The 25,486-nt window shown below is 40.8% G+C and overlaps 1 protein-coding gene across 1 annotated transcript in view; it reads right to left on the minus strand.

Moving 5' to 3' along the window:
- Positions 1-25,486, minus strand: part of arsb (arylsulfatase B) — a 235,442-nt gene that overhangs the window by 25,800 nt on the left and 184,156 nt on the right. Inside the window, exon 7 of the mRNA XM_028805715.2 lies at positions 6,181-6,300. Coding sequence (XP_028661548.2) covers positions 6,181-6,300 — 120 coding nt within the window. The remainder of the gene's footprint in view (positions 1-6,180; positions 6,301-25,486) is intronic.

Raw genomic sequence — 25,486 nt, forward strand, 5'->3', positions numbered from 1 at the left:
GAACTGCAGAGGGTCGAGGGCGTGTTGGACCTGTGGCCTAAGGTGGTGAAGCAGCAGCCTCTCCATGGTCTTCATCACATGTGATGTCAGAGCAACAGGCCGAAAGTCATTCAGCTCACTAGGACGTAATACCTTTGGGACTAATACCTTTATTTATGACTAGAAAGACTTTATTCATTTGAGAAACAAAATTAAATTAAAATAAATTCGTAACATGTCATAACGGTAACGCAATGACTGTTGGATGGTCACAGGTGGTCTGCCGTATCTTTAATCTTTAAGAATTCCTGTTTTAAAGTGTTAAACTCAGCGCCTTTAAACAATTCTTTTTTCTTTTCGCACGTATCATTTGAACTAAAACTTTAATGAAGTAAACTGCAACACCATTCGATGTAATAAAGATGGATTAACTGTAAATCTGCTGAACCCTGACCAGAAAAAGAAGAATCAGAGCCTCAGCGCACTGCCAGAGGAGCACCGCTGGCCTATCCTAATACTCCACTGTACTGCTATTCTGAGGCGGCACGGTGGTGGAGAGACTAGCACGGCTGCCACATGGCCAATCTCAGCTTCTGGCCTCATCACTGTCTGTGGCAGAGTTCTTCACGTCATTAATGGTCTCTTCTGGCAAGCAAGGATAACGTTGTAGACATTACAGTATTTTATGTTCTGCTGTGAAGATCACACTACTGAAGTAGCCGAGCGTTGTGGATATTGAGACTATCACTGACAACAGGGTGACCTCGGAGCGGAGTGGAGTGAAGGCCAAATCAGCCAGTAAGGAACAGAAATCGCTATGCTTGCTAAAGGATCTCCTTTTATATAATATACAACTATGATGCCATAGTTATGCAAGTCCTTTATTGAATCCATATTGACATTTGTTTTCTATATATTTGTTTGGGAGTGCACTGTAAGTATTAAGAATAAAAACTGTCTCAGCAACATTGTTACAATTAGACGTAAAAGTTATTAGTCTGCAGTGGTCTTCTCTTACCACAAGCAGACTGGAAAGAGGGCCAACTCTGTTTTGTGAGACAGCAGCCATCCTCTGCTCTTCAAGTTTCAAATACTGCCATCTGGCTAAATCAGGATTTAGATTACAACCCCTAAGAGTTAGGACCTCCTTCAGCAGTATTTGGAGCTCTAAATCACCAAGAGGGTGCAGGGTGGGCCGAGTCCTGCTGTACTCTAATGACGGCAATGAAGTATTCAAGATTGTTATTTAAAATCAATGGGGATCACTGATGTGTATTCTGACCTTATACATGCACATCGTTTCTTGTTTCTTTACCGTCGCCTATAAAAAGTAGCCACCCTCTTGGAAGTTTTCACATTTCATTTGACACTAACCAACAGAAAAAGACTCTTTAATGTCAAAGTGAAAACAGATCTCTGCAAAATGATGTAAATGAATTACAAATATAAAACACAAAATAATCTTCTCGTAAGTTTTCACATCCTTCAAGTCAGGATTCAGTAGATGCGCCTTTGGCAGCCATGACAGCCTCGAGTCCGTGTGCTCAGGTCTCTGTCAGCTCTGTACATCGGCACTCTGACATTTTCCCCCATTTTTGGTTGTAAACTGCGCAGACTCCGTCAGGCTGCATGGAGATCTTGAGTGAGCTGCCGTTTTTCAAGTCTAGCCATGAATTCTCAGTTCTCTCACACATTCACTTTGCTATTTTGAAGCCATTCCTGAGTAGCTTTGGCTTTATGCTTGGGCTCATTATAGTGCTGGGAAACAAAGCACTGGGCACTGCCCACCTGCCAAGTCATCTCTGAATGAAGGATCGCAGGAATCATCGGGTAGAGGGGTCCTTCCATACTATTGGCCCAGTGCTGACTCAGCTGTGGAATGGCCAATAGGGGGAGGCAGCTTGATGACTGCGGTCTCCAGGACTCTGAGCAAATTCAAATTGTATTATGTGATATCATCTCCTGTTAAATTCTGCTCTGGACTTGTAATATTTCTATTGTACTATTAAACTGTATTGAGGATTACTTGTGTTCTGTTCTGTGTATTGCATTGTATTTACACCCCTTTTTTGACACCCACCCTAACTGGAAAGGGGTCTCTCTTTGAACTTCCTTTCCCAAGGTCTCTTCCATTTTTTTTCCCCACAAAGGTTTTTTTGGGAGTTTTTCCTTGTCTTCTTAGAGAGTCAAAGCTGGGGGGCTGTCAAAAAGCAGGGCCTGTTAAAGCCCCTTGCAGCACTTTTGGGCTATCTATATATATAAAATCCCTGTGTGCGTCCAGGTGTCCGTGTGTGTGTGTCTTCTGGTGAAGTGCGCATGCGTGGGGCACGGTGCGATGCGCGATATTACTGTCAGAGAAAGTTAGAGGCGTTTTACGGAAATACAAACCAGTATTACTGCGTGAGGAAATTAAAGGTACACAATACAGTGACGCATATTACAGCCACATACAAGCCAGTATTACTGTCAGAGGAGATTAAAGGCATATTACCGACGCGCACGCCTGTATTACCGCTAGAGAAAATTAAAGGTATATTACGGACATACAAGCCAGAGGACGTACAAGACGGTATCCTTCAATAAGGGCGCACACAGGCATCCTTCAATAAGGGCGCGCACAAAAAGGCGAGCCTCAAAAGGGTGAACTCAATTGGGCGCAGCGAATAAAGGCGCACGTAAATAAAGATCTGCACCTTTGTTGCTCTTCACATATTTCAGAGCCATTTGAACTAAATTATCTACGAACGCCTTTATTCGCCGTGCTCAATTGAGGTTGCCCTTTTGGAGCTCGCCTTTTTGTGCGCTCCCTTATTGAATAGAGCCGTATAAGACAGTATTACTGTCACAGAAAATTAAAGACACACAATACACGGCGGCAGCCCACGAAGAACGGTCAGCTCAGCAAGTAAACATCAACAAAAGAAAGGCTGAAAGAAAGAAAAATACGACCAACAAAAAGAATGAGGTCAAAGTCCCTTGCCATTTAATATAGACTGTTCCTACTAATGTTTATGCACTACTGTTCTAGCGCCCGTTATTGTAACGGGCTAAATGGCTAGTACGAAAATAAATTGCATTGCATTGTATTGTATTGAATTGTTTCTTGCAGGTTTTCCCCCAGGATTTCCACATATTTTGCTTCCTTCATTTTCCCCTCACAAGCTTTCCAGGGCCCTGCTGGCAGAGAAGCATCCCAACAGCATGATGCTGCCACCACCATGGTTCACGAAAGAAATGGTGCGTTTTTGATAAGGTGCTGTGTTTGGCTTATATCAAAATATGCTGTTTACTCTGATGGCCAAAAATGTCTGTTTGGTCTCATTAGGCCATAGACCCTTTGGAGTCCCCCCATGCGCTTTCTGGTAAACCCTATCTGAGATGTCAAGTGTGTTTTTTTTTTTTTCCACAGTGGCTTTCTTTTCATCACTCTGCCATAAAGCTGTGAGTGGTGAAGCACCCAGGCAGCGGTTGTTGTCTGCACAGTCTTTCCAGTCTCAACTACTGTAGCTTGTCACTCCTTCAGAGCTCTCAGAGGTCTCTTGCTGGCCTTCTTCAGTTGTCTTCTTCTTGCACAATCACTCAGTTTTTTGTGGACGGCCTGCTCTAATAGATTTACAGCTCTGCCATACTCTTTCCATTTCGTAATGACTGATTTCATTGCACTCCAAGGGAAATTTAGTGACTTCGAAATTTTCTTACCTCCATCTCCTAAATTGTGCTTTTCAGTCACCTTTTCACTGAGTTACTTGGAACATCCTTTTGTCTTCATTGTGTAGGTTAGGCCACCATACTGACTCACAAGTTGGACCTTCCAGAAAAGGTACATTTATACTACGATCAACTGAAACCCCAGACAGGTGACCTCCATGGAACTAATTAGGTGACCTGACTGAACCACAGATGCTTTAGGGGTGTCATATTAAAGGAGGTGAATACTTATGGGATCAATTATTATGTGTTTTATATTTGTTTTTAGTTCACTTTGCAGGGATCTGCTTCCACTTTTACATTAAAGAGTATTTTTATGTTGATCAGCATCAAAGTCAAATTAAATCAACTGTGATGTAATGCTGTATAACAAAAAAACTGTGAAGACTTCAAAGGCGTTAAATAGATTTTATGCAGGCATTGTATCTGTGGAGGTGTATCTGTCACAGAAAAGGGTGAATGGACATGAAGATCATTCTTCACGGCAGGTTACATAAGCAGTCAGTATAAAGAAGCACAGGTTTATATGACAAGCAGGGCTGTGTGTCTGCTCACTTTCCATGCCAGACTGTCAAGGGATGCCCAGCTGACAAAGGCAACACCAAGATGGCCACAGATAGGAGAGGGGGCAGGTGCTCTATGTCCAGTATGGAGAGAGAAGAGCAGATAAGACATATTTTAACATTGTTAAAACAGCTGAATCTCTAATAACTACCGTATATACTGGCGGATAAATTCTCCCGCGGATAAGTCGGGACTTGATTTTACCGTATAATTTCTGGTATTTTATAATGTCGGTCATATAAGTCGAATGAGGAAAACTCACGCTATTGGTCCAAGAGGTTACGATATGCTAACGTCCACCAGACAGAGTAACCACAGAGCACACTGCCATTTCTTTTCTATGTGGGTGCAGCAATGCGCTGTATCAGCGTGTGGTCCTAACCTCTCTCTCTGTCTCTCTGTTGTGCCTACGTGACCACACGGTGATACCCGAACTATTCTGAAGTGACGTTTGCACTGATTTGTGTTTTTTGTATCTCACGCCCTCATACACCTTTACCGTAAGAGCATCCCTTATCTACAATGGAGCGTTTGATCAGAAGAAAATATGAAGCTGGTTTCAAATTAAGTGTCATTGAAGTAACGAAAAAAATTGGTAACTGCACTGCTGCAATAAAATTCGATGCATCTGAGAAACTGATGCGACATTGGAGGAAGCAAGTAGACGTAAAAAAAAACAAAAATTAAGTGTCGCACTTTTGAACGGGCATACAAGTCGGGGTCTGATTTTATGATCGATTTTTCGGGTTTCAAGACCAACTTATGCGTGAGTATTTACGGTAGTAACAAAAATGGATTCAGTGTTATACAACATAAGTACACAGAAAGAAAGAACAAAATGACACAAAATAAGACAAATAGAACAAACAGGTGCCAATCAAAACTGCCGTCGGTGCACAGGGACATTTAAAGAGCGGTGAGGACATCGTAGAAAGCTACGAGTTATACAAACAGCTCACTGAGGCATGCAGACTGATGAAGTGAGCTTTGCCATCACTTAATCTTTGAATCTCCAGATTCTCTAAATGGAACACGAGGGTCACTGGGTGCTGCAGGGCTCCACGTAGGAAGCAGCACTGGACAGGACAGCTGCTTATCGCTCGGTGTCCCCCCTGTACTGGATAATTCAGAAACATCAAACAACCTGCACGGCAAGTCTTTGGGACGGAGTAAGAAACCCCGAGTGCCTTCTACCTGAGTACAGGAGGAGTGTGCAAATGGACTGACATTCAAACCCGGCACTTGAAACAAGCAGGCAGCAGCACTAACCACTACGCCGCCTAACTGCCTTTCTGTTACTTTGATAATAAAGTCATTCCCCACAAATCTGCTCAAGTCTGTATGCTCTTCAGATTGCAGAGGGAGAAGGAGAGCACTCAGGCTTGAGCAGATAAGATTTAATATCAGTAAAAGTAAAGTATTGCACACTGGAAGAAAAAATGTTAGGTTTGAATACACAATGGGAGGTCTGAAAATTGAAAGCACGTTTATGAGAAAGATTTAGGAGTCATAGTGGACTCTACGCTATCAACTGCCAGACAATGTTCAGAAGAAAATAAGAAAGCTAACAGAATGTCAGTTATATAGCGCATTGATGTGTGGAGTACAAGTCCAAGGAGGATACGCTCAACCATTATAACACACTGGTGAGGCCTCATCTGGAGTACTGGGAGCAGTTTTGGTCTTTATGTTAGTAAACCTTTTATTTAAACCAGGACTTGTGTTGGTGTGTCTGGGGTTTGGGGTGTTGCAATGCCCCCCTAGTGGTTACACAAGGTATTATGGCAAAGTTTAGGACTTTAGAGACTGTCAAATCTTGACTTGTTGTTATTATGGAAAATCTAGTTGAAGAAGATTGGCAAGCCGGACAGGCTGAACGTTCTCGTTACAATTGTAAGTCCTCATGATTTAAAGGAAAAGCTTTAGTACCTGGGTATCCAGTCAGCAGTTTCCATTCCCCATAGCGGATAGCAGCGTGAATTGAAATATTGAAAGCAGAATTACTCCAGTAGAGTTGGTCAAAAGTCATTTGGGAACTTGAACCAGGACCTGCAGAGAAAAAGAGAAAGAATTCAGCACTGACCTGAGTGAACAGCGTCACTGTTCTCAATATAGTCAGAATGTACAGGCCACGAAGGGCACAGATAGCCACGCAGTAGTGACTTTAGGGAATTCATGGATAATGAAGGAAACTTAACCTGGAAATGAGCAGAACATCACAGGAGATCACAACAAACTCAGGTAGGTGAAGCCATTTTAACCCTTCAGCTCATTTCATTTCAAAACACTAAAGCTGTAAAAATGAGGTTAATACAGGGTGGGCCATAAAGATACTGTGTGGGCAGTTGTGGAGGTAGAGAGGTGGAGTAGATCTCATTCGGCAGGTTAGACTCTACCGCTTTCAGTACCCATCATGAGTTGGACCGGTGAACATTGGGGCTTTGCTGTTCAAGTGTATTATGAGAACAACCATTCTGTGCTAGAGACGCAGAGAGCATTCTGTACACGCTTCACACTCGGTCGAAATGCATCTATCAGATTGCTACGGATTTCTAACATTCGGTCAACTGGGTCCACATTGAACAGAAAATTACCTGGCAGACCTAGGACAGAACATGTGTGGTTTCAACAGGATGGGGCCACAGCTCACACAGCACGACGTTCGTCGGAGTGTTGAGGGAAATGTTCCCTGGGCATTTGATCTCTTTAAGGGGGGATGTCACCAGATTTAAGCCCATGTGACATTTTTCTTTGGGGATACCTAAAAGAAAAGGTTTTCAAACATCGTCCTCGATCTCTTGAGGATTTGTAGGAAAGGATCAGACAGAATATCAATGCCATTCTGCCTGAGGACTTCCGGGAACGTCTTCAACCAACGACGACCACCATCTGTCTGATATGATTTTTAAAACCCATTAAAACAAAACTTTTTTCAAGTACTTTTCAGAAATATATACAACTTTTTTACTACATAGCTCTGTTCATTTTTATACCCCTTCAAAATGTGGGAGATCTTTATGCCCCACCCTGTAGAAGAGACGAATCTAAATCAATGGTGTGAATAAAAAGCTCAGTCATCAAGACTGCAATGGGCCACAATTCTGTTGACTTTAATGTTTGATTCTTTCTGTTTTTTTGGGTTTCTGACTCAAGCCTTTGCATTGACCATAAATTCATGCTGCTTCCACTTTAGCTGCACCCAGCGGTGTAGATCTTGACCACCCAGTCCCATCCTTCATGACTACACAGAGCTGAATTAGCCATTAAGACCAATAAGCACATGCTTAGGGCATCATGGGAAGGGACATGACAGAAATTTTCAATTGCCATATTCGCCATGGACCATATGGTGTAAAACTGCAAATAGTGCAGCTGAACCAGGTTCCACAAAAATTTGCTAATGAAAAAATTACAAACAAAAATATACAATAATAAAAATAGTAATTAAACAGTAATACCGGTAATAGAAGTTAATAATATATATTAAGATTGGGAATACAAGAAAAGTAGAAACTGGTAACTGCCACACAGCCCACCAAGGCTTGCATGATTGTTCTTGTCTTGGTCATGTCGGTGGTCCCGTTCAATCGTCCACCAAGAGTGAGTGCAGCTCACTAAAAATCTTTTTAGTGCTTAAAGTCTCTAAAGGGAGTTTTATGTGAGTGGACGTAGCAGTCTATGTGGCGACGCTAGCTAGTTTTATGTGGGGAGTTACTACAGCGTTCTCCAAGGAGTTTACGTATTGTATGTGAGCTCCACACGCTGCAGAAAAACCACAACATACTAAATGGAGTTTATGTAACGGGATAGTCCGTCTGCAAGTGCCTAAGATGACTAACAAACAGTTTATTACATGTGATGCTCCAGTCTCACTCTCAGACCTTCTGTGTCCAAGCACAGAATATCCTGGTGAATCCCACTGCATTGAATCAATTTAAAGTGCCAATGTGCACCTCTTGGCTGTTGTGGTTCAGCCAGGGACGCTGCCCTCCCTTAAGTTTATTTTTTGTTTATTTGATACTAGCTGTGCTACCCATCTCAGATGGGATGAAATCTAATCTAATCTAAGATGATTTCTGTCCGCCTGGAAGTTAGTCTCTGCTGGATTTATTTAGCATTAACGTTTGCAGTGCACCATCTATCAGAGTGTATTGTGTACACATTTAGTAATAAAATGCATTGCATTTTTCATTCCAACGGATGGTGTATCACAAACATTGGCACTGCTTTTAGAAATCCCATACCGAATGGTATATAACAGAGACATAGCAACCGGATGGACACCTAGATACACACACACTCACACATACACTTGTCCTTTTTATTAAGGTGGATTTGTCTTGTCTGTTTGAATTATTAGTTGTTTCTGAATTATTATTTGTCATATATTTATCATTTTTGAGTAATTTCTGTTATTTTTACATTATTTAAATATTGCTTAATTACGTAGTGTGTACTTCACTTTACTTGTGTCTATGCTCCTTGTATTTTGTGGGTGGGACCCCAAGGACATTACTTCTGAGGGGCCACCCTCAGCCTTTATGTTGTGGTGCAGGAGACAGATTCTTTCATGTACAATTTAAAGTAATTGTTATTTTCATGGGAACTGTTACATATTCATAGCAGAACTAACTATTTTACATTACAGCGAGTAATTAACCATAGTAAAAAATAGTAAAACATAATTAATTGAAAGAAAATGTTGTTTCATGTTGCGTTAGAGGTATTCGTTGAGTAATACGTTTTCATTCTGTTTGGCTTTGAAATTAACACGCAAATACTTTTTAAACTTACGCTTTTACTGTAAAACTTCATTAAAAACATACGCCAAACAACAAATCTTTTAATTTTCACAGATACACCTCTTCATTGAGAAGAAACAAAAACCTGAAGCCACAGTGGGCCCCCGTGCTTGAGAGCCCCTGATCTAGATGACTGGGATGGATGAGCTCACTGGGCTTCTTGTCACAACTTTCCCAATGTCCTGATGTTGTGGTGGGCAAGAGGACCAGCTACCTGACCTGTTAGACAGCGGGAGTGATGGCACCATCAGGCAGCAGGATTTAAGCTTGCTTTGGTTATTTTTTTGCACTTTTGATTCTTCTTGAGCTGATCCCTCTCAAGTGTGTTTTCACTTCTAATTTCTTTTTATTATTTTTTTGACCTCTTTGGCACATTCTGGGTTTGAGGACAGCTCAAGAATGTGTACTGTCTTTCTCAGTCTCCGTATTTATTTCTCAGATTTCTTTATACTGTATGCAGTGTCACTACTTCCACATACTGTGAGGCAGTGGGGTTTGCTTTCACGGGAAGCCTCTGCTAGCAGAAAACACACTTTCTCATCAACTTAAATCAAAGTAATGCTGGATCAGCTGCAGCAACATCCAAGTCTCACGGCTCACATTCATAGAAGTCTTTATGAGTGCCTGCTTCTGTAATCCAAGAAGTCTTTTCCCAGCTGGGGTTCTCCCGTCTTTCAGACCCTCGCACAGGGTAGAGTGCCCACCCCGCAGCAGGAGAGAACTTCTGACGAAGATGCCTTTGAATTTTACTGATTCTGACAAAACAAAAACAAAGCCAACTTGACCCAGAAGACTTACCAAGCTCTCTTTTATGCTTTTAATTTGTTATGAAAAACTCTTCAATGTGTCTCACGAGCCTGGAATGACGAGTGGTTTGGAAAGAAACTGAAATTATTTGTGCAACGCAGAGCCCAAAATGTACCAGTATATTTTACAGTTGAGCACAGTTGAGATAAGTGACTGGCTCAGTGTCAAGCTGTCACTCAGAAGTGAGGACTGAACCAGCAGCCTTTTGGGTTTAAAGTTCAATGCCTTAGCCGCTATACCGCACTGCCTGCCTGTGAACATCCAACCCAGGGGTCCAGTAGCAGCAAAATCGGGAGGCTTGTCGTAACAGCATTTATCAAGTATCACGCAAAGTGAGGTAAAAGAACAAGTGAAACTCTGCTGATGGTAAAACTGAACAGATTTAGTAATGCTTCACATTCAGGAGGATTGGCAATGGCAGACTGTGCTGCTCTGTTAGCATACACTGCTAATGCCTTTTATACTCTCCTGCCTTGTGCTGCCAGTGTCTTTCAAATGTCAGGTTACGTCTCCAATGAGACTGCACTTATCAATATTCAGATCTCCATATTTAATTTTGTACTAATTTATTTTCATCTGGCCTTCTGGTTTTCATCGTCTTTAACAATTTCAACAGTTTCAGCCAGATTAGCACGTGCCTACCTGAGTCTGATTAACTAGAAGGTTCCTTGAGGTCCTTCTATCCATCCATTTTGTGAAGCAGAGCCTAACCAAGCATCACTTAACACAAGGAAATAAACAGCCCTGGAAGGAGTGCCAGATGGCTTTTGCTATGTGTCCAGCACAACACAGGCTTTTACTTTGCTGTGGGAAATGCTTCCCAGGTTTCCCACACAGTAAGCGCAGTACAACACAAACAGCACACAGTAATGCCCTTTTCTTCTTCCTTCTTTGTCTTTGTCTCTCTCTCCACCTCCACTCCTCCTCCAGCAAGCGTCATCCTCTCCCTCCCGACTGTGGCTCATGGCTCAGTGACAGCGGGCTTCTATTATCCTGCACCCAGGAGTACTTCCGGTGGCCGTTTAGCGTGGTCCGGGAGCACTTCTGGGTGAGGTAGAAACCCGATAAAGTAGCACTATAGGTAAAATACACTATATGATAAATAGATAGAAAAGGCACTATATGATAGATAGATAGATAGATAGATAGATAGATAGATAGATAGATAGATAGATAGATAGATAGATAGATAGATAGATAGATAGATAGATAGATAGATAGATAGATAGATAGATAGATAGATAGATAGGCCATTGGTGTATTTTGTTTGTGGTTATTGTTCTGCCCGTGTCTTTTGCTGTTTGGCACAGAAGTTAGCGCTGCTCTCTCACAGCTCAGGTCACATTTCTGGCCACAATAATCAGTCCACATTAGATGGCAGACACTTCAGTAGCCCCCAGGGACACTTACAAGTCCACTGCACCATTATAAGCCACTCAAAACTAGTTCTGCTTATCCTTCCCCACTGACTTCAATGTATTTCACCGATCTTAGTGAAGTTCCTGAACATTTCTACAATTTCGCTGAACTCATGGTGAGATGAACTCTACTCAGGCCTAATCACTACAAACCAAATTGGACAACTAACACATAATAATTTTAATAACTGAGAAAAGTGCTATATAAATGTAATGAATTATTATTATTATTAATAATATAATTTTTTCGGTGTAGTATATTTTTAACTTGCTCATCTTTGGGATGTGGTAAAACAACTAAAGCACCTGGAAAAAATTCACATTGGCACAAGGAGTACATGCAAATCCACACAGACTGTGACTGGGCCTGGACTGAAATCCAGCAGCAGCACGAAATGCTATGCCATTATGCAGAGTCTTCATTTAACGCTGTTTATTACTGTGAGAAGGAGAAGAACCGTATGGTTCAGTGAAGAAAAGATTAAAGAGTGATATATAATTTACTATGATATTCCTTTGTACTCTCTGTGTAAATTGGAAAAGACAAAGCTACAGTATATCTGGATAGTGTCTGGTCTTAAAGCAAACTATTTGAGAGGACTGCGCCAATGAAAACACGCTGCTCAAACACTAGTCATCGTCTACACGATATATAAATAAAAAGTAGAAACGAGCTTTGTAAGGATTTCAAAGGCTAATATTACACTTAAAAGTGAGCAATCTGTATTGCAGGTAATGTCTCTGGAATTTTGTTTCTTCCAGGACTTTATCTCTAAAAGTCAGTGTAATCCCTATAAGCCCCAAGAGCTGCTTAAGCGCATATAACCATCCGGAACAAAAGTTATTTGTCAGCTTTCAAGTCGCAAAAAGCAGTCAAGGCCCGAGATAAAAGAAAAAAGCACCCGAAGTGCACTTCTCACAAGGCCTTAAATCTCAACTACCACATTCTGAACAAAGGAAGCAGGAACAGCATAAGTGGTCCAACTGGATACCTGAAGGGTTAGCAAAGCTGAGACTTTTTTGACGATTATCACTTCTACTCGTCTTCTCTTATAGAAAATATTTAAGGACAAAAGAAATTTGTCTTCAAAAGTTGACTAAACCAATTGAAAGCAACTTGGCATCATTTGTATTTTTAAGACAACAAGCACAATCTAATAACTTTATTATACTAGCTGAGCAGGTAGCACATACTGTACTAAGTAATTCACACAACACCGATTTGTGTTGGGATCAGTGTACGTCATATCATGCACTGGCAATAAGAACACTCAGATTTTCAGATGTACTTTTCATTTACATAATCTTATCGAAATAGCTGTCAGCACACCTGTAACACGTAATATGACATTCTCAACAGCTTACTCCAACTAGTCCACAGCTCGCCTTAATAAACTCAAAGAGGTTTGAACTTTGTCTTCAGTCATAGGAGCGCTCGCAGCACACCTGACAATTGACAACCAATGAATGCTCATCCGTGGTTCTCCTGTGGAGTTTCAGGAGCACAGCACTTCCAATCTACTGCATGTGACAAACCGTCAATATCGGCTTGTGCTGCTCCATACTCACAGTTAAACTATGCACATCGGTGACCCACGCCAGACCCACAGATGACCTGTACACTTTAAGTTGGTGCATGACTGTATTTGAAGTAATTTTGAACTTTTATAGCCATCTTTCCATTTATGGGTGTTCTAGGCCAGAGGCCTGCTGGTAGTAGTTGGAGCTGTCTGCCTAGGGTAAAGTCTTATCTGGGCAGGTCAGTGAAGGTCCTAGCCTGCCTTGTGGGACTTTTTGTAGATCTCACATTTCTTAGTTGCCATGTTTGTATCTTCTGTTTATAACAGAAGGCTTAAAGGGACAGGTGTGAATGGAATCAGGGCAGCAATAGGCAAAATCTACCCATTGATTTTTAAGACTCATTCATTCCACTACAAGGTTATGGGGGAAGGAGAATTGTAGTGGCCTACTAGTTCAATTCTTTCTTCTGATTAACTGTTTGACCCTGTTTTCCTCTAGGGGGTGCTAGCTCCCTGGTTGGAATAAGTTCTCTTGTAATTGTGGTGTCTTAAGTAAGCTGGACCTAAATAGATATATTACAAAGAGGCGATATCCCTCCCTTAGTCATATGGCATTAAGAAATCACATAAGAGAAAATAACTTAGCTTTCTTTAATGACGATTTATGCGGCATAACAGATGGGAAGCCATGACAAGGCCTTTGTGTAGTATCTGCCATTTGCATCGCTGCGCTGGAAGGATTTTCAGGATCAGATGACGTTACCTCCCATCCGTCTGTCGGCTTCAAAGGTGTGCCGGGCAATGTTCCAAGGCTTTATACTCTTTCTCCATGTGCAGGCCCTTACTTAGGTAAATCGCGTCATTCCAAACAAGGAAAAGAAGATCCAATTCCAATTCTTCAATTCCACCCGGGGGGGTAAACGTTAACATTATTCAAAGTTATTGTCTGTTTTTACCTACGTTTTTATTACTCTTTAATATTGTTTTTTTGTATCAGTATGCTGCTGCTGGAGTATGTGAATTTCCCCTTGGGATTAATAAAGTATCTATCTATCTATCTATCTATCTATCTATCTATCTATCTATCTATCTATCTATCTATCTATCTATCTATCTATCTATCTATCTATCTATCTATCTATCTATCTATCTATCTATCTATCTATCTATCTATCTATGTCATGCTGACTCTGTCACACAGAAATAGTACAATGCCCATTTCATAGTTGTCCCTTTCTTGTCTTCTAATGCTTGCCTAGCAGTTCTAAATGATGAACCCCAGTGTGCTACGTAAATCTGGCCTTGTGTTAGCTGTACATGTGAGAAGAAGCAGATTTATAAAATATTTGTTGTACAGAGCACGGTGACAGACCCCAAGGTTGACACTTCACCTGCCCAGTCTTTGACTCCAACTGCAAAAATACGCTAGAACACCTGCAAAATTTAGGTGTACAATTAAACAATTTTGAGATGGTGTTTGCTATAGAATGGTGCTATGCAACATAAAGGCTGTTTGTTCACTCAAAGAAGAACAATCTGAAATGGCTAATCGAGTCAACCATGGAAATTCATGGTCTTATTGAGAATTTGGAAACTGGCAAGAATTCTAACTTATCTATGAAGCAGCATTTCTAATCACCATTCCACAGGCAAGACACAAAAAATAAAAATGAGAAAGGTCCAATATAAATGAAATGCATTTTTAATACTATCATTATTAAAGTAACAGGACACCATATGCAAAAACAAGACTTTGCCTAAAAATCTGAGGACATGAAAAATTCAATGACAGAACACTATGCAAGTTACCAGCAGTTAAGGTAAAAAGGCCTTGTGTGCCTGCCAAGCAGACAGAAACAACACATGGAAGGTGTCACCAAAGGAGTGGGCACGTCCAAGGTAAGGAATACAACAAGGCAAACAACAAAGGAAGAAAACAAGGCTCCTCCACAGACATACTAATATGTGCGAGTTTACTAGAAAACCCACAGAGTAAAAGGCAGGATGCACCCTCAGTAGGAGGAAAATGAGGATCAAAGAAGTGTGTAGGAGGGAAAAAAAGTGAAACGGTTATACCATGGGTAACGATGGGGGAGATAAACCGGCTGATTCAAAAGACAGAGGAAATAAATCAGGAGATACCAGGCAGCATTGGCTAAGCTCCTGTGAATCTGGACCATGTGTGACACATTTGAAGAAAAGGGACGAAGAAATCTGGACCACTTTAATGGAACTCTCATCTAATTCCACACCGTATATCAAAAGATTTGTCAAAGGTATTTGCAATTTAAACAGTTGGAAGGTTTTTTTTATTGTCGGAGAATAAAGTGCTTAAGGGGATTTATCTTGCAAGGGGGCATCAGTCACAGCAAATCAAGACTGAATAAAGCTTTGATCTGTCTGAAACAAAGAGTATGGCAGTGTTCAAGTGAGGTGGAATTCATTTAAGATGGTAGTCTCTTACTTTACCATGCAGGGTTAGGATTTACATGCAGCAAGAAACTATTACTATCATATATACAGTACGCTAGGGATCTAGAAAATGGAGCTGATGAGGAAACTGGCACAAATCCATAACGGTAGATGAAATCAAAAGTACCTCTACTGGTGGTACATCTGGTGAGCTCACATTACAAAACAGACATGGATTATGGATATGAATAGAGATTATTCTGATGTACTAACACATGAAAACTATTAGATGGCATTGCAAAGAGTCTACCAAATTGTGTTCCAGCATGATCTGCACCCAGGAGTACTTCTGGTGGCCGGTTAGCACTTCTGGGTGAGGCACACACCCGACAAAATAGCACCCCGTGGCGGCACCCATAGCACCCAACAAGGCTGATACCCAGGATGACTTGTGGAAAACAATGGTACCACTGCAACCTAGATAGATAGATAGATAGATAGATAGATAGATAGATAGATAGATAGATAGATAGATAGATAGATAGATAGATAGATAGATAGATAGATAGGAACGGTACTAGGGATAAAGGAAAGAAGAATACAATGTAAGAATACGACAAGAGATGTTCCCAAGGGTTCAGCAGTCTTTAAAAGGCCTGGTCTCTTGATGACCTGAAAACGGCAAAATGGTGTCACTGTGTACTGCCATCTAATGGTGCTGGAGGCTTATGACTGAATAGAATCTGGCTGCAGACCCAGGAACCAGACACTGAGACATCATCTAGAGCAGTGTTTCTCAACCTCGGATCTGGGGACCCCCTGTGGCTGCAGGTTTTTGTTCCAACCAGCTTCTGTTTTTAATTGGACTCCCGAGCTAATTAAGTGAACTGTTATTTCCCAAGTTCTGTGTTTTGGGAACAATATAGAAATTAGAAAACTAAGTTTGGTTAAAAAGAAAAAAATATATATATATATTAAAATGTACCAAGAAGTTATATGGGAATAATGTATTTTTTTCTTTTTAACAATATTTTCATCTTGATTTTCATTCTACTTTTCTAGGTGTTCTAATTGTTTAATTAATCCATTATTTACTAATTAGTGGATCTGATGCTAAAGTAGTTGCAGCCTTTGCTTATTCAGTGTTGTTTGCCTGCGTGTCTGCTCTGCTCATTTTTAATTCTCATGAATAAGATACAACAAAGGGGAAAAACTGCACAGAGAAAGGGCAAAATATGATGAAATCAACAAAAGAGAATTAAGCATTTAAATCTATAGCAAAAGCAGAAATATTTCTAAATGTCTTATAAATGTAAAAATCATGCTGCTGTGCTTTTCTGGAATGTAGGATAAAAGAAAAATAATACCAGCTAATTAAATGAGATCAGTGTTGTCAGGTGTTGTCACTGATTAGGAATCTGGTTGGAAGAAAAACCTGCAGCCACAGGGGGTCCCCAGGACCGAGTTTGAGAAACACTGATTTAAAGGTATGAATTGGGGTTCTTGATACAAGGTGATGTCTGCATTGTAACAAAGGCGCTATATGGGCACTTGAACCGACACAGACTCACACCAGAGGCATGTTAAGAAAAATAAACTTTTATTTTTCTTCACCTAAACTTTTATTTTTCTTCACCTGTGAGGCACATCTTCCCTGTGATCCCCACAGACACAACACAGTCCCAAGCACACCAATAAACACACAAGCACACCCTTGTTTGGCTCCACCACTCCTCCTCTAAGCTTCACCTTCCTCATCCCGACTCTGGCCATTGAGTGGTGGTTGCTGGGCCCTTTTATAGTCCACCCGGAAGTGCTCCAGGTAGTTGATTGCCGAGTTCCGGCTGCACTTCCGGGTGTGGCGAATACGCTGCCCATACGGGCTCAGCCGTCCCAGCTGCAACACCCCCTGGCGGCGCCAGTGGGACCCAACAGGGTTGCACCCCACTCCAAGGCACCGCTCCAACCCAGGGGGGAGGCCATCTAGCGTCCAGGGGGAGGTATTGCACAGTCCAGGGCTGCTCCCCCTGAATATACAGTGAAGGAGCATCCCGGCTGGGCATGGACCCTGGCTGTCCATCACAGCATGCAATGGAAGATATGGATGCTGAGCATCAATAAATAAATAGATGAATAAATAAATGTGTCCTTATTTCAATAAAAAAATATGTGCTATTTCATAGTTGCTTATGTACGTTTCAATAAACAAAGTAGTCAATAAAAAGCAATAATTGTATTTTTATATGCCCAAAGCTGTCTCCCTTCAAATAAATCATAAGCTACCATGTAATTGTCTCTCTTTCATTAGTAAAATATGTGATTTTAACACGCATATGCCAAGGCGAGCAGGATGTCACAGCTGAGTAAATCTGCTTTGCTCAAAATCCCACCTACATCGAGCCGCATACAGTGAAAGACTCATTACCATTGGACAGCTGAGGTTCTGAGCATTCCACTGATGTATAGACGTCTATGATTACATGTCACAGTTGTGAGTAAAAGGCAAGAAATAAATTGGGTGTCTGATAACTCATCTTGACGCGTCTGTGAGAGTGCATGGGGATTGACATGCAACAAGACAAAGTTTGTTCTAGGAAAATGTGTTCTTTTTTTTCTTCTTCAAAAAAGGGAACATATGATTGGAAGTCCTAGAAAGAAAGAAAGAAAGAAAGAAAGAAAGAAAGAAAGAAAGAAAGAAAGAAAGAAAGAAAGAAAGAAAGAAAGAAAGAAAGAAAGAAAGAAAGAAAGACAGGAACATGGAGCAACGTGTTGGTTGAGCGGACGGTGCTTACGGGGCAGGGCCTCTCCTACTGAGCTCCCAGGGTGCAGAGATTACCATGGACACCAAGGGATAGCAGCAGAACAAGGGAGCAGCAATTGCTGGGTTCCACAATGAAAGCCAACGGATGATGTTGGGAACTCGGACCAGTTTTAAGGAATGGCTGCACTTGCCGGAGAACATTTGTCTCTCGCTGAGGTGACCATACAAGTAGAGGAGACGTCAATTTGGAAGGAGACATGGAGGCTCATAAGTGGTTTTAAAGAACAGATCCTGACACTGTTTTAAACTTTGATTTTAAACTACTTATTGGATTATTAATTTGCATTTTAACCTCCACCAGAACACTTATTTTACCTTGGATTATTATATTTTTACATTTATATATTTATTGATATAATTTGCACTGCACTTGGGACTCTTTATTGCTCAGAAAATAAAAAGCACTAAGCACTTTGCACCAATCCTTGCTGTGTGTGTGTGTGTGTGTGTGATTTCCTAGGCCGTCTCGGTTTAGGACTATCAACATTTTGGGTTTAAGTGAGGGGTAACACGTGCATCACACAGAGAATTTACTTACAAACAGCAACGTTAATGTCCTGGAGTGGCCGAGTCAGAGTCCAGATCTCAATCCAATTGAGAATTTGTGACAAGACTTAAAAAGGCAGCTCATTTGTCAAAAAAGCCAAATTAAACCCTCTGTGCTTCAATGTTGAATAACAATAAAACGTGAAAACTTCCTAGGGATAAATACTTTTTACAGGCACTGTATATACTGTACATCTACATACTACTTTTTAAGTTGTCCCTAAGACAGACCCCATAATGCACATTTATGTACACATTTGCTTTTCATTAATACATGAATGTGCTTGCAATAATCTTTATAGTGCTTTTAACACTCCTATGTTACAAAGAGGAATGATTCTAATATACAGTAGTTGGGCAAAAGCATCACATCTTGAGTCTCCTTGGTAAATATACTTTATATTCTGAGCCACTCAGGCAATAAACATTAGTGTTTAAATTACAGTTTTAGTGCATTTCAACCAAAGTAATGAAGTAAAGTCTCCCAAGAAATGCAATATGTCTGTAAACAGCAGGAGCACAGTTATTTTAATATAGCAAGCTAATGGTCCCATAAATAACGATCAGATGTTGCCTTTCACTGAAGGGTGAAGAAGGGTAAAAAAAACATTTTGTCTCAATGTATATTTTGTAGCTACAGATGAATGATGGGTATTAGTTCCAGTTAGTTTATTAATCACATGCCTGAATTTAAAACCTATAAAACTTTTTTTTCCAACGCACTGGCACCGCTGGATTTTTCTTCTGTCACCATAAGCTCAGCCACCCTAATTTTAAATACTGAAGCTCCTCAAAAGAACCCTAAATACATGCAACTGAAGAGCCCAGTCAAACCTACAAGAAAACAAGAACAAAGAAGAGCAATGGTGGCTTCAAGAGACAAAGGAAAGTAGATGATAATCCGAACTGTGCAATCAGAAGAGAGGCTCGTGGAACTTTGGAGGTCTTCACAGATGTCTATTTAATGTCTTGTCTTTGTCATACCACGACAGAATGGAAAAACAAAAAAGATGCTCCATGTTAGAGTTCCAAAGCACATAGTCCCAAACACTTCAAATAAAACCCACTAGAGGGGGATATCACCACCAAACCCTGGCTAGTAATATGGACAAGCATCAAATCTTTATTAAATAAAAAGATTTAGTTCACATAAGGGCTCTGTAAATACATGAAGATCCGTAGAGCACCATAGGAAAAAAAGGAGATGACAGAAAAGGCAATCCTAGCTATATTGAGTCCTAATATGAAATTCCAAAAATAATGGAAAAACAAAATAAGCAAAATAAGGAAAAATCCAATGAATCCCAAAAAAGCACAGAAATAAACTAGAAAACACTCACCAGACTCCCAAGCAAATTCGAAATCAACAGCCAGGAACTGTGGGAGACCCTTCAGATTTATAGTGCAGACAGCAAATCCTGCTGGTAACTGTTTTGTGGCCCTGCCACTTGGGAGGACCACCCACAAAACACATGGAATATAACATAGGCAGCTTACACACATAAACAAAATCAAAAGTAAGAAAATACATAAAACATGAATTTGAATTCTAGCCAGGAGCTCTGGCAGAGACCCCAGCAGCAGCCCATCATCAGTACCATCCAGAAAGTGGATCGGGCACACCATACGTAGTAAGCAGATAAACGTTCCACGCCAGGCCTTGCAATGGAATCCCAAGGGAAAAAGGAAAAGAGGAAGACTGGTCCTGACATTAGAAGAACCCTACAGTCACAACTGAAGACAGTCGCTCTGTCCTGAGGAGAAGTGAAGTGGACAGTCCAAGGTAAAGAGAGATGGAATCTTACAGTGAAGGCGGTATGCTCCAACCGGAGCAAAGAGGAATAACTAACTAAACTAACTACAGGTTAAATCCCATTATAGAGCATAATGAAGTAATGCATTTTTCAGAATAACTAATACTTTTTGTTTTCCTGGACAAACATTCATATAATATGATGTTTAATGGATTTTGTTTTAACAAAATGTAAATTTCAGTATAACAAATGTTTATTCGACCAAAAATGGCCACTGAAGATAATACTGTGATGCAAAAAATACTTCATGCTGTGCCTATACAATACATTCCTGGAGTCTCGGGAACCCTGCAACAGCCCGTCTCTTTCTTCTTAGACCAAAAGAAAGTTACAGTCTGTTGTGAAATTTCTGGTCTTGGGAAGTCTCGGCGAGTGTAGGTGCAACAACAAACAGGTATATCTGAATTCTGAGTCAGTGCTCCACCGAGCATCCACGTGGGTAGCTGTGTTGTGTGAGGATACTGTACTGCTCCGAGTTTCATAGCGGTTCTCAAAATTTTCTTTACAATGAACAAAAAAAGTGAGAAACGGCCTCAGTTTATGCTAAAAGAAAACATCTCATTTTCAAATAAAATATTTTTTGCAGTTTAAGAAGCGTTTCTTTTTTTTTGTTGTTACAGGTATTGTCAAGCTTGGATCACACAGTTGCACAAGAGACAGTAAGGTGAGTCCAGGTTTCCAAGGAAAATACAGGTACTTTATTACTGTATGGAGAAGGTAGGAACAGTCTCAAGACTTCATTCTAATTAAGAACTGTTAGGAGCCGCAGCACGGAGGCAATCATCCTGCTTTTAGCTCCCATCTTCAGATTAGAAAAACACCAGAGGCTCAGAACCACCGTTGAGGCTAACCAGGAGAATGCGAGGAAGAGCAGGTCAAAGCGTGATGTTAAATGGTGTGTTATGCAGTAAGCCTAATCCTGCAGAGGACAACAAATTGCTATGCCTTTGGTTTACCGTTCACCAGACGCAGCAGAGCAGCTACAGAGCTGTTTTTGTGACACTTTCGTTGGAGACGGGGAATTGCCGGCGACCTCGGTCACAATAGTATACGTATTTTCCCCATATTCATTATAATGAACTTTCCATTATAAAGAAGTATTTTTGTGCTCCCATGAATTTTGTTACAATGGGATTCCATCTGTGTAAACTACATGAGGTAAGTAATATATTACAAAATGTCAGTTTTTTGTGGAGTGTTCCTTTAAGCATATCTGATTGTTCACAGTGTTCATAATTTATCATTTTCTAATGTTTGCTCTTTGTAGATAAGAAGTAGCCGTTTCATAGAACGGGAGAAATATCTGCACAGTATAGAAGACCTGCAGCTGTACATTTCATTTCATCTCTTGTATGGATAACTGGATTGCCAAGGCCTGACAGCATCCAGATGGTTGTGGCTGAAGTTCAGAAAAGTTAGAGGTGCCAGTAGAAAAGCCGACGCATTGCCAGCCGTGCAGCTCAGAGTTAACAGACAGCGAGCTGGAAGAGAATAAATCGCAAGCATTGAACCTGACGGGTGCACAAGCTTTTTTGAAAATACCAGACATGTTCTGTGAAAAATAATGTGTCAAGCCTTTTATGCTTTCTTGCTCAGTGCAATTTACCAATGTAAGTCCTTTCACTTGAGAAGCCCGGCCTTTCAACTTGAACTTCAGTAAAAATGAGATTAAAACTGAAGCCTTGAAGTTGTTTAGCAGACAATAGGCAGTGAAGTGTACTCGATTCTGGCATTTGGATGGTCTGGCAGGAAACCTCAGTGAAAAAGTGGGAAAGTACTGTCCGTCAGTGTTTGCTCACTTCAAGGCTGGAATTTTAACCTACAAATCCCAGGCTCACTGGGGCCCAGGTTACCTGAAAGGCCTTGTATGCTGTGCTACTGGCTGCAGCCAGTGAGAGATAAAAAGTTTCAAATTACAAACATCTGGAGTCTATGTTTTAGTCTTTATAGTTCCATTCCAGGCAGCTCTACTAGAATATGTCTGCTTTGAGACTATGGAGAGCAATAAAGTGTAGTCTCCGCCAGGCCAGAGGAAAGAGACATACTGTATGACTGTTTAAACCATTACATAATCCTCCCACTGGTGTTCCATAGGTGACTCGGCCATTGTGACGTCCCTAACACCCTGGAGTATCATAAGCACTGGAGCTAAATTAAATTGTGAAATATTGCTGTTTTTTCTATTCTAAATCAATGATGTAACGAATATCTCACAGCGTATTTTTAGTGCAGCTAAGGGTAATGTCTAATAGATTTTACAAGGGACAATAATTACTGGAATATTTCTTACCTCTCACTAAACACGTTTATTCAGCACAGCGGTTAACACTGCTCCTTCACAGCTCCAGACCACTGGGTTCAAATGCCACATCCTGTTACTGCACGTGGGTCCGCATATTCTTCCTGTAACTACTTGTGGTTTTTCTCTCACAACCCAAAAAACATGCAAGTCGGACCAACGGACTGTAAACGGGGCCCTCGTTAGTGTTACGAATCTTTATTTTTAAACCCTCAGATTTCATTCTGTTATCATCCATATAAGAGCCAATCTTAGAATGTTTAATGTTAATGTTAGAATGGCTTAATTTCAATAAAAGAATATCAGTTTCTTAGTTATTTAGAATATGCTATGGTCTTTATCCCCTGTAAGTTATCATGAAACAGAACTTTCTTTGCTTTATCTGTAAAACTGAGAGTTTGTTAAGCCAATTAGGAAATAGTCTCATTGCTAGCATGGACTGTTAAAAAAGTTGGCAAATGGGAGACTGGCATACAATTTTCTGGCCGTTTTTAATTTGAACGTTTTACACATACAGTAATATGACTGTATGACCAAAGTTAGAGAGAAACAAAACAAGAACCTTAAACAGAACTTTTTTTAAGCAAGAACTTTTCCTTTCTTTAGTATCAATTTTTTCTCTATTTAAGTGTGAATTGTTTTGCTTTGAATTTACTAAAACTTTTAAAATGAAGGTATTTGGTCTGTGGAATCATTTGAGAACTCGTCATACTATTTCCAGAAGTGTCCTATGAAGCAAACTAAAAGCTGCAGACCTTTGGTAATTTTGAATAAACGCAGCTACACATCCATTGCTGTGGACTCACACCATGAAGCAAGTCACTTTCTAGATTTGTGCTGTGGTCAATGTTGGTGGTCAGCTACCAAGCAGCACTGTCACTAGGAAGCACTCCGCTCGCAGTGTTCAGAAGTGGCCTCTGTGTGGCTGAGACTCGGAGTTCTTCTTTTGGCTCATGCTGCAAGGAGACTGTTCCTGAGCGAGACACTGCTGGTTCACGGCTGGCCGCTGGCAGTTACTGCAATGCAAATATGCAAATTGCTTTGTGGTGCGAGTTCACAGTAATATACTTGGTGACAATTGTGAGATTAGCACTGTGGAAGGGTGGAGTGTAGCAGTGGTGCTGATCAGAAAAAGGTGGAACATGAGCGAGTGAGACAGCCCAGCTGATGTCATCAGGGATGCTCCACTCATAGTCTCTAGAAGTGGTTTCTGCCCCACTGAGATATGGAGCTCTCCTATAATCACACACTGTAGGGAGACTACTTCTGATACAGACATCACAGGTTTGCTACTGACCACTGACAGTTACCACAGCGTAAATCAGGGAACTGAGATGGTTCCTCAACATTACACTAGGCGACAAAGGTGGGATTTGCACTGAGGACAACCAGAGTGTAGTGGTGGTGTTGCACAGACAAAGGGTGTGAACGTCGAGAGAAGAGAGCTCAGCTGACATCAACAGGAAGGGCTTCACTCACAGTCTTCAGCAGTGGTATCTGCACCACCAATACAAGGAGTCCTTCTGTTAGCTCACACTGTAAAGAGACTACATCAGAACCAGACGTCACGGGTTTGCGACTAGACACTAACAGTTACCATAATGCAAGCTGTGATGCTTCGTAGTGTGACTTCACAGCAACACATGTTAATTTGCACATTTATTATTACTTCTGTGACACCGTACCACCATTATTATTATTTTTATTGATTTCGGCTGCATCTTGAGCTTTCCGGTATTGGCACAGGTATTTTGTTGTTGACAATGATGCCCCATTAGCGCCATGTATGATTTCATACCCATACATTTATTTATGGTGTCACTGTATTGTCTTTGTTTAAGTATATGAATATTATTCAAACACTTCAGGACTGGTCATTCATGCAAAGGATAAAAATCTCTTGTGCTTTAAAGTTTGTGCTATTTGACTTCCTGGTTCTGACCATGAGCCTCTTGTCGCTATTCTTATTGATGATTCCTGTTTTTTCCCTTTTGGTTATTTTTTATTTTCCTAAGTTTTTTTTTTTTTTTTTTGGGAAATGGCTCCCTGTCATTTTTGTTTACTTCCGGTTGGTCTGTGCAGGTGGTGTTCAGCTTCACTAAGGCTGTCCACAGTATGTCGCCCTGTGAAGCGTGTCTTGGTGCAATGCTTGATGGCTGGAAGTCGAACCAGCACTCATCATTTTCACTTCTGGTTTTTACTTCCTGACAACCGTCAGTTCACTTAGCCAGCACTCCTCTCATAGACTACAGGCTTGTTTCTTTGTTCATCCATTTGCTGTAACACCCTGAAGGAATTTCTAATGCTGAAAACATTACATTTCTCATCATGACTGAAGCAATGAGCTCTTGATGATAGGGCGATTCAGTTCACTTTAGTAGTGGCTAAGGTACTGGACTTTAAACCACATTTCAATTTTAATCCAGGCCACCTTGGAGCAAAATATCAGTTAAATATGCAATGACAAAACTAGAGAGTTCAAACTACTGTACTGGGTCTCAAAGTCACTGTTTGTGTCACGTTACACGGCTTTCACAGTCATTTTCAGTCACAGACTCCATTTACACAATCTTATCAGCTGCAAATTGGTCACAATACCTTCCATCGTGTAGTCTGACCAGTCTATGACTCGCCAGGACAAAATCACAAAGGTTTAATTTTGTCTTCAGCCGAAGAGGTGCACTTGTGTCCATATGTGAGATGACAACCAATGGGCACCCAGCCGGAAGTACAATACATAAAATGCAACGATAAGGAATAAGAAACGTAAGAGAGGCTCATCTGTCTGATGTCTTG

The sequence above is a fragment of the Erpetoichthys calabaricus genome, chromosome 7, assembly GCF_900747795.2.
Source record: "Erpetoichthys calabaricus chromosome 7, fErpCal1.3, whole genome shotgun sequence".
Taxonomy (NCBI): domain Eukaryota; kingdom Metazoa; phylum Chordata; class Cladistia; order Polypteriformes; family Polypteridae; genus Erpetoichthys; species Erpetoichthys calabaricus.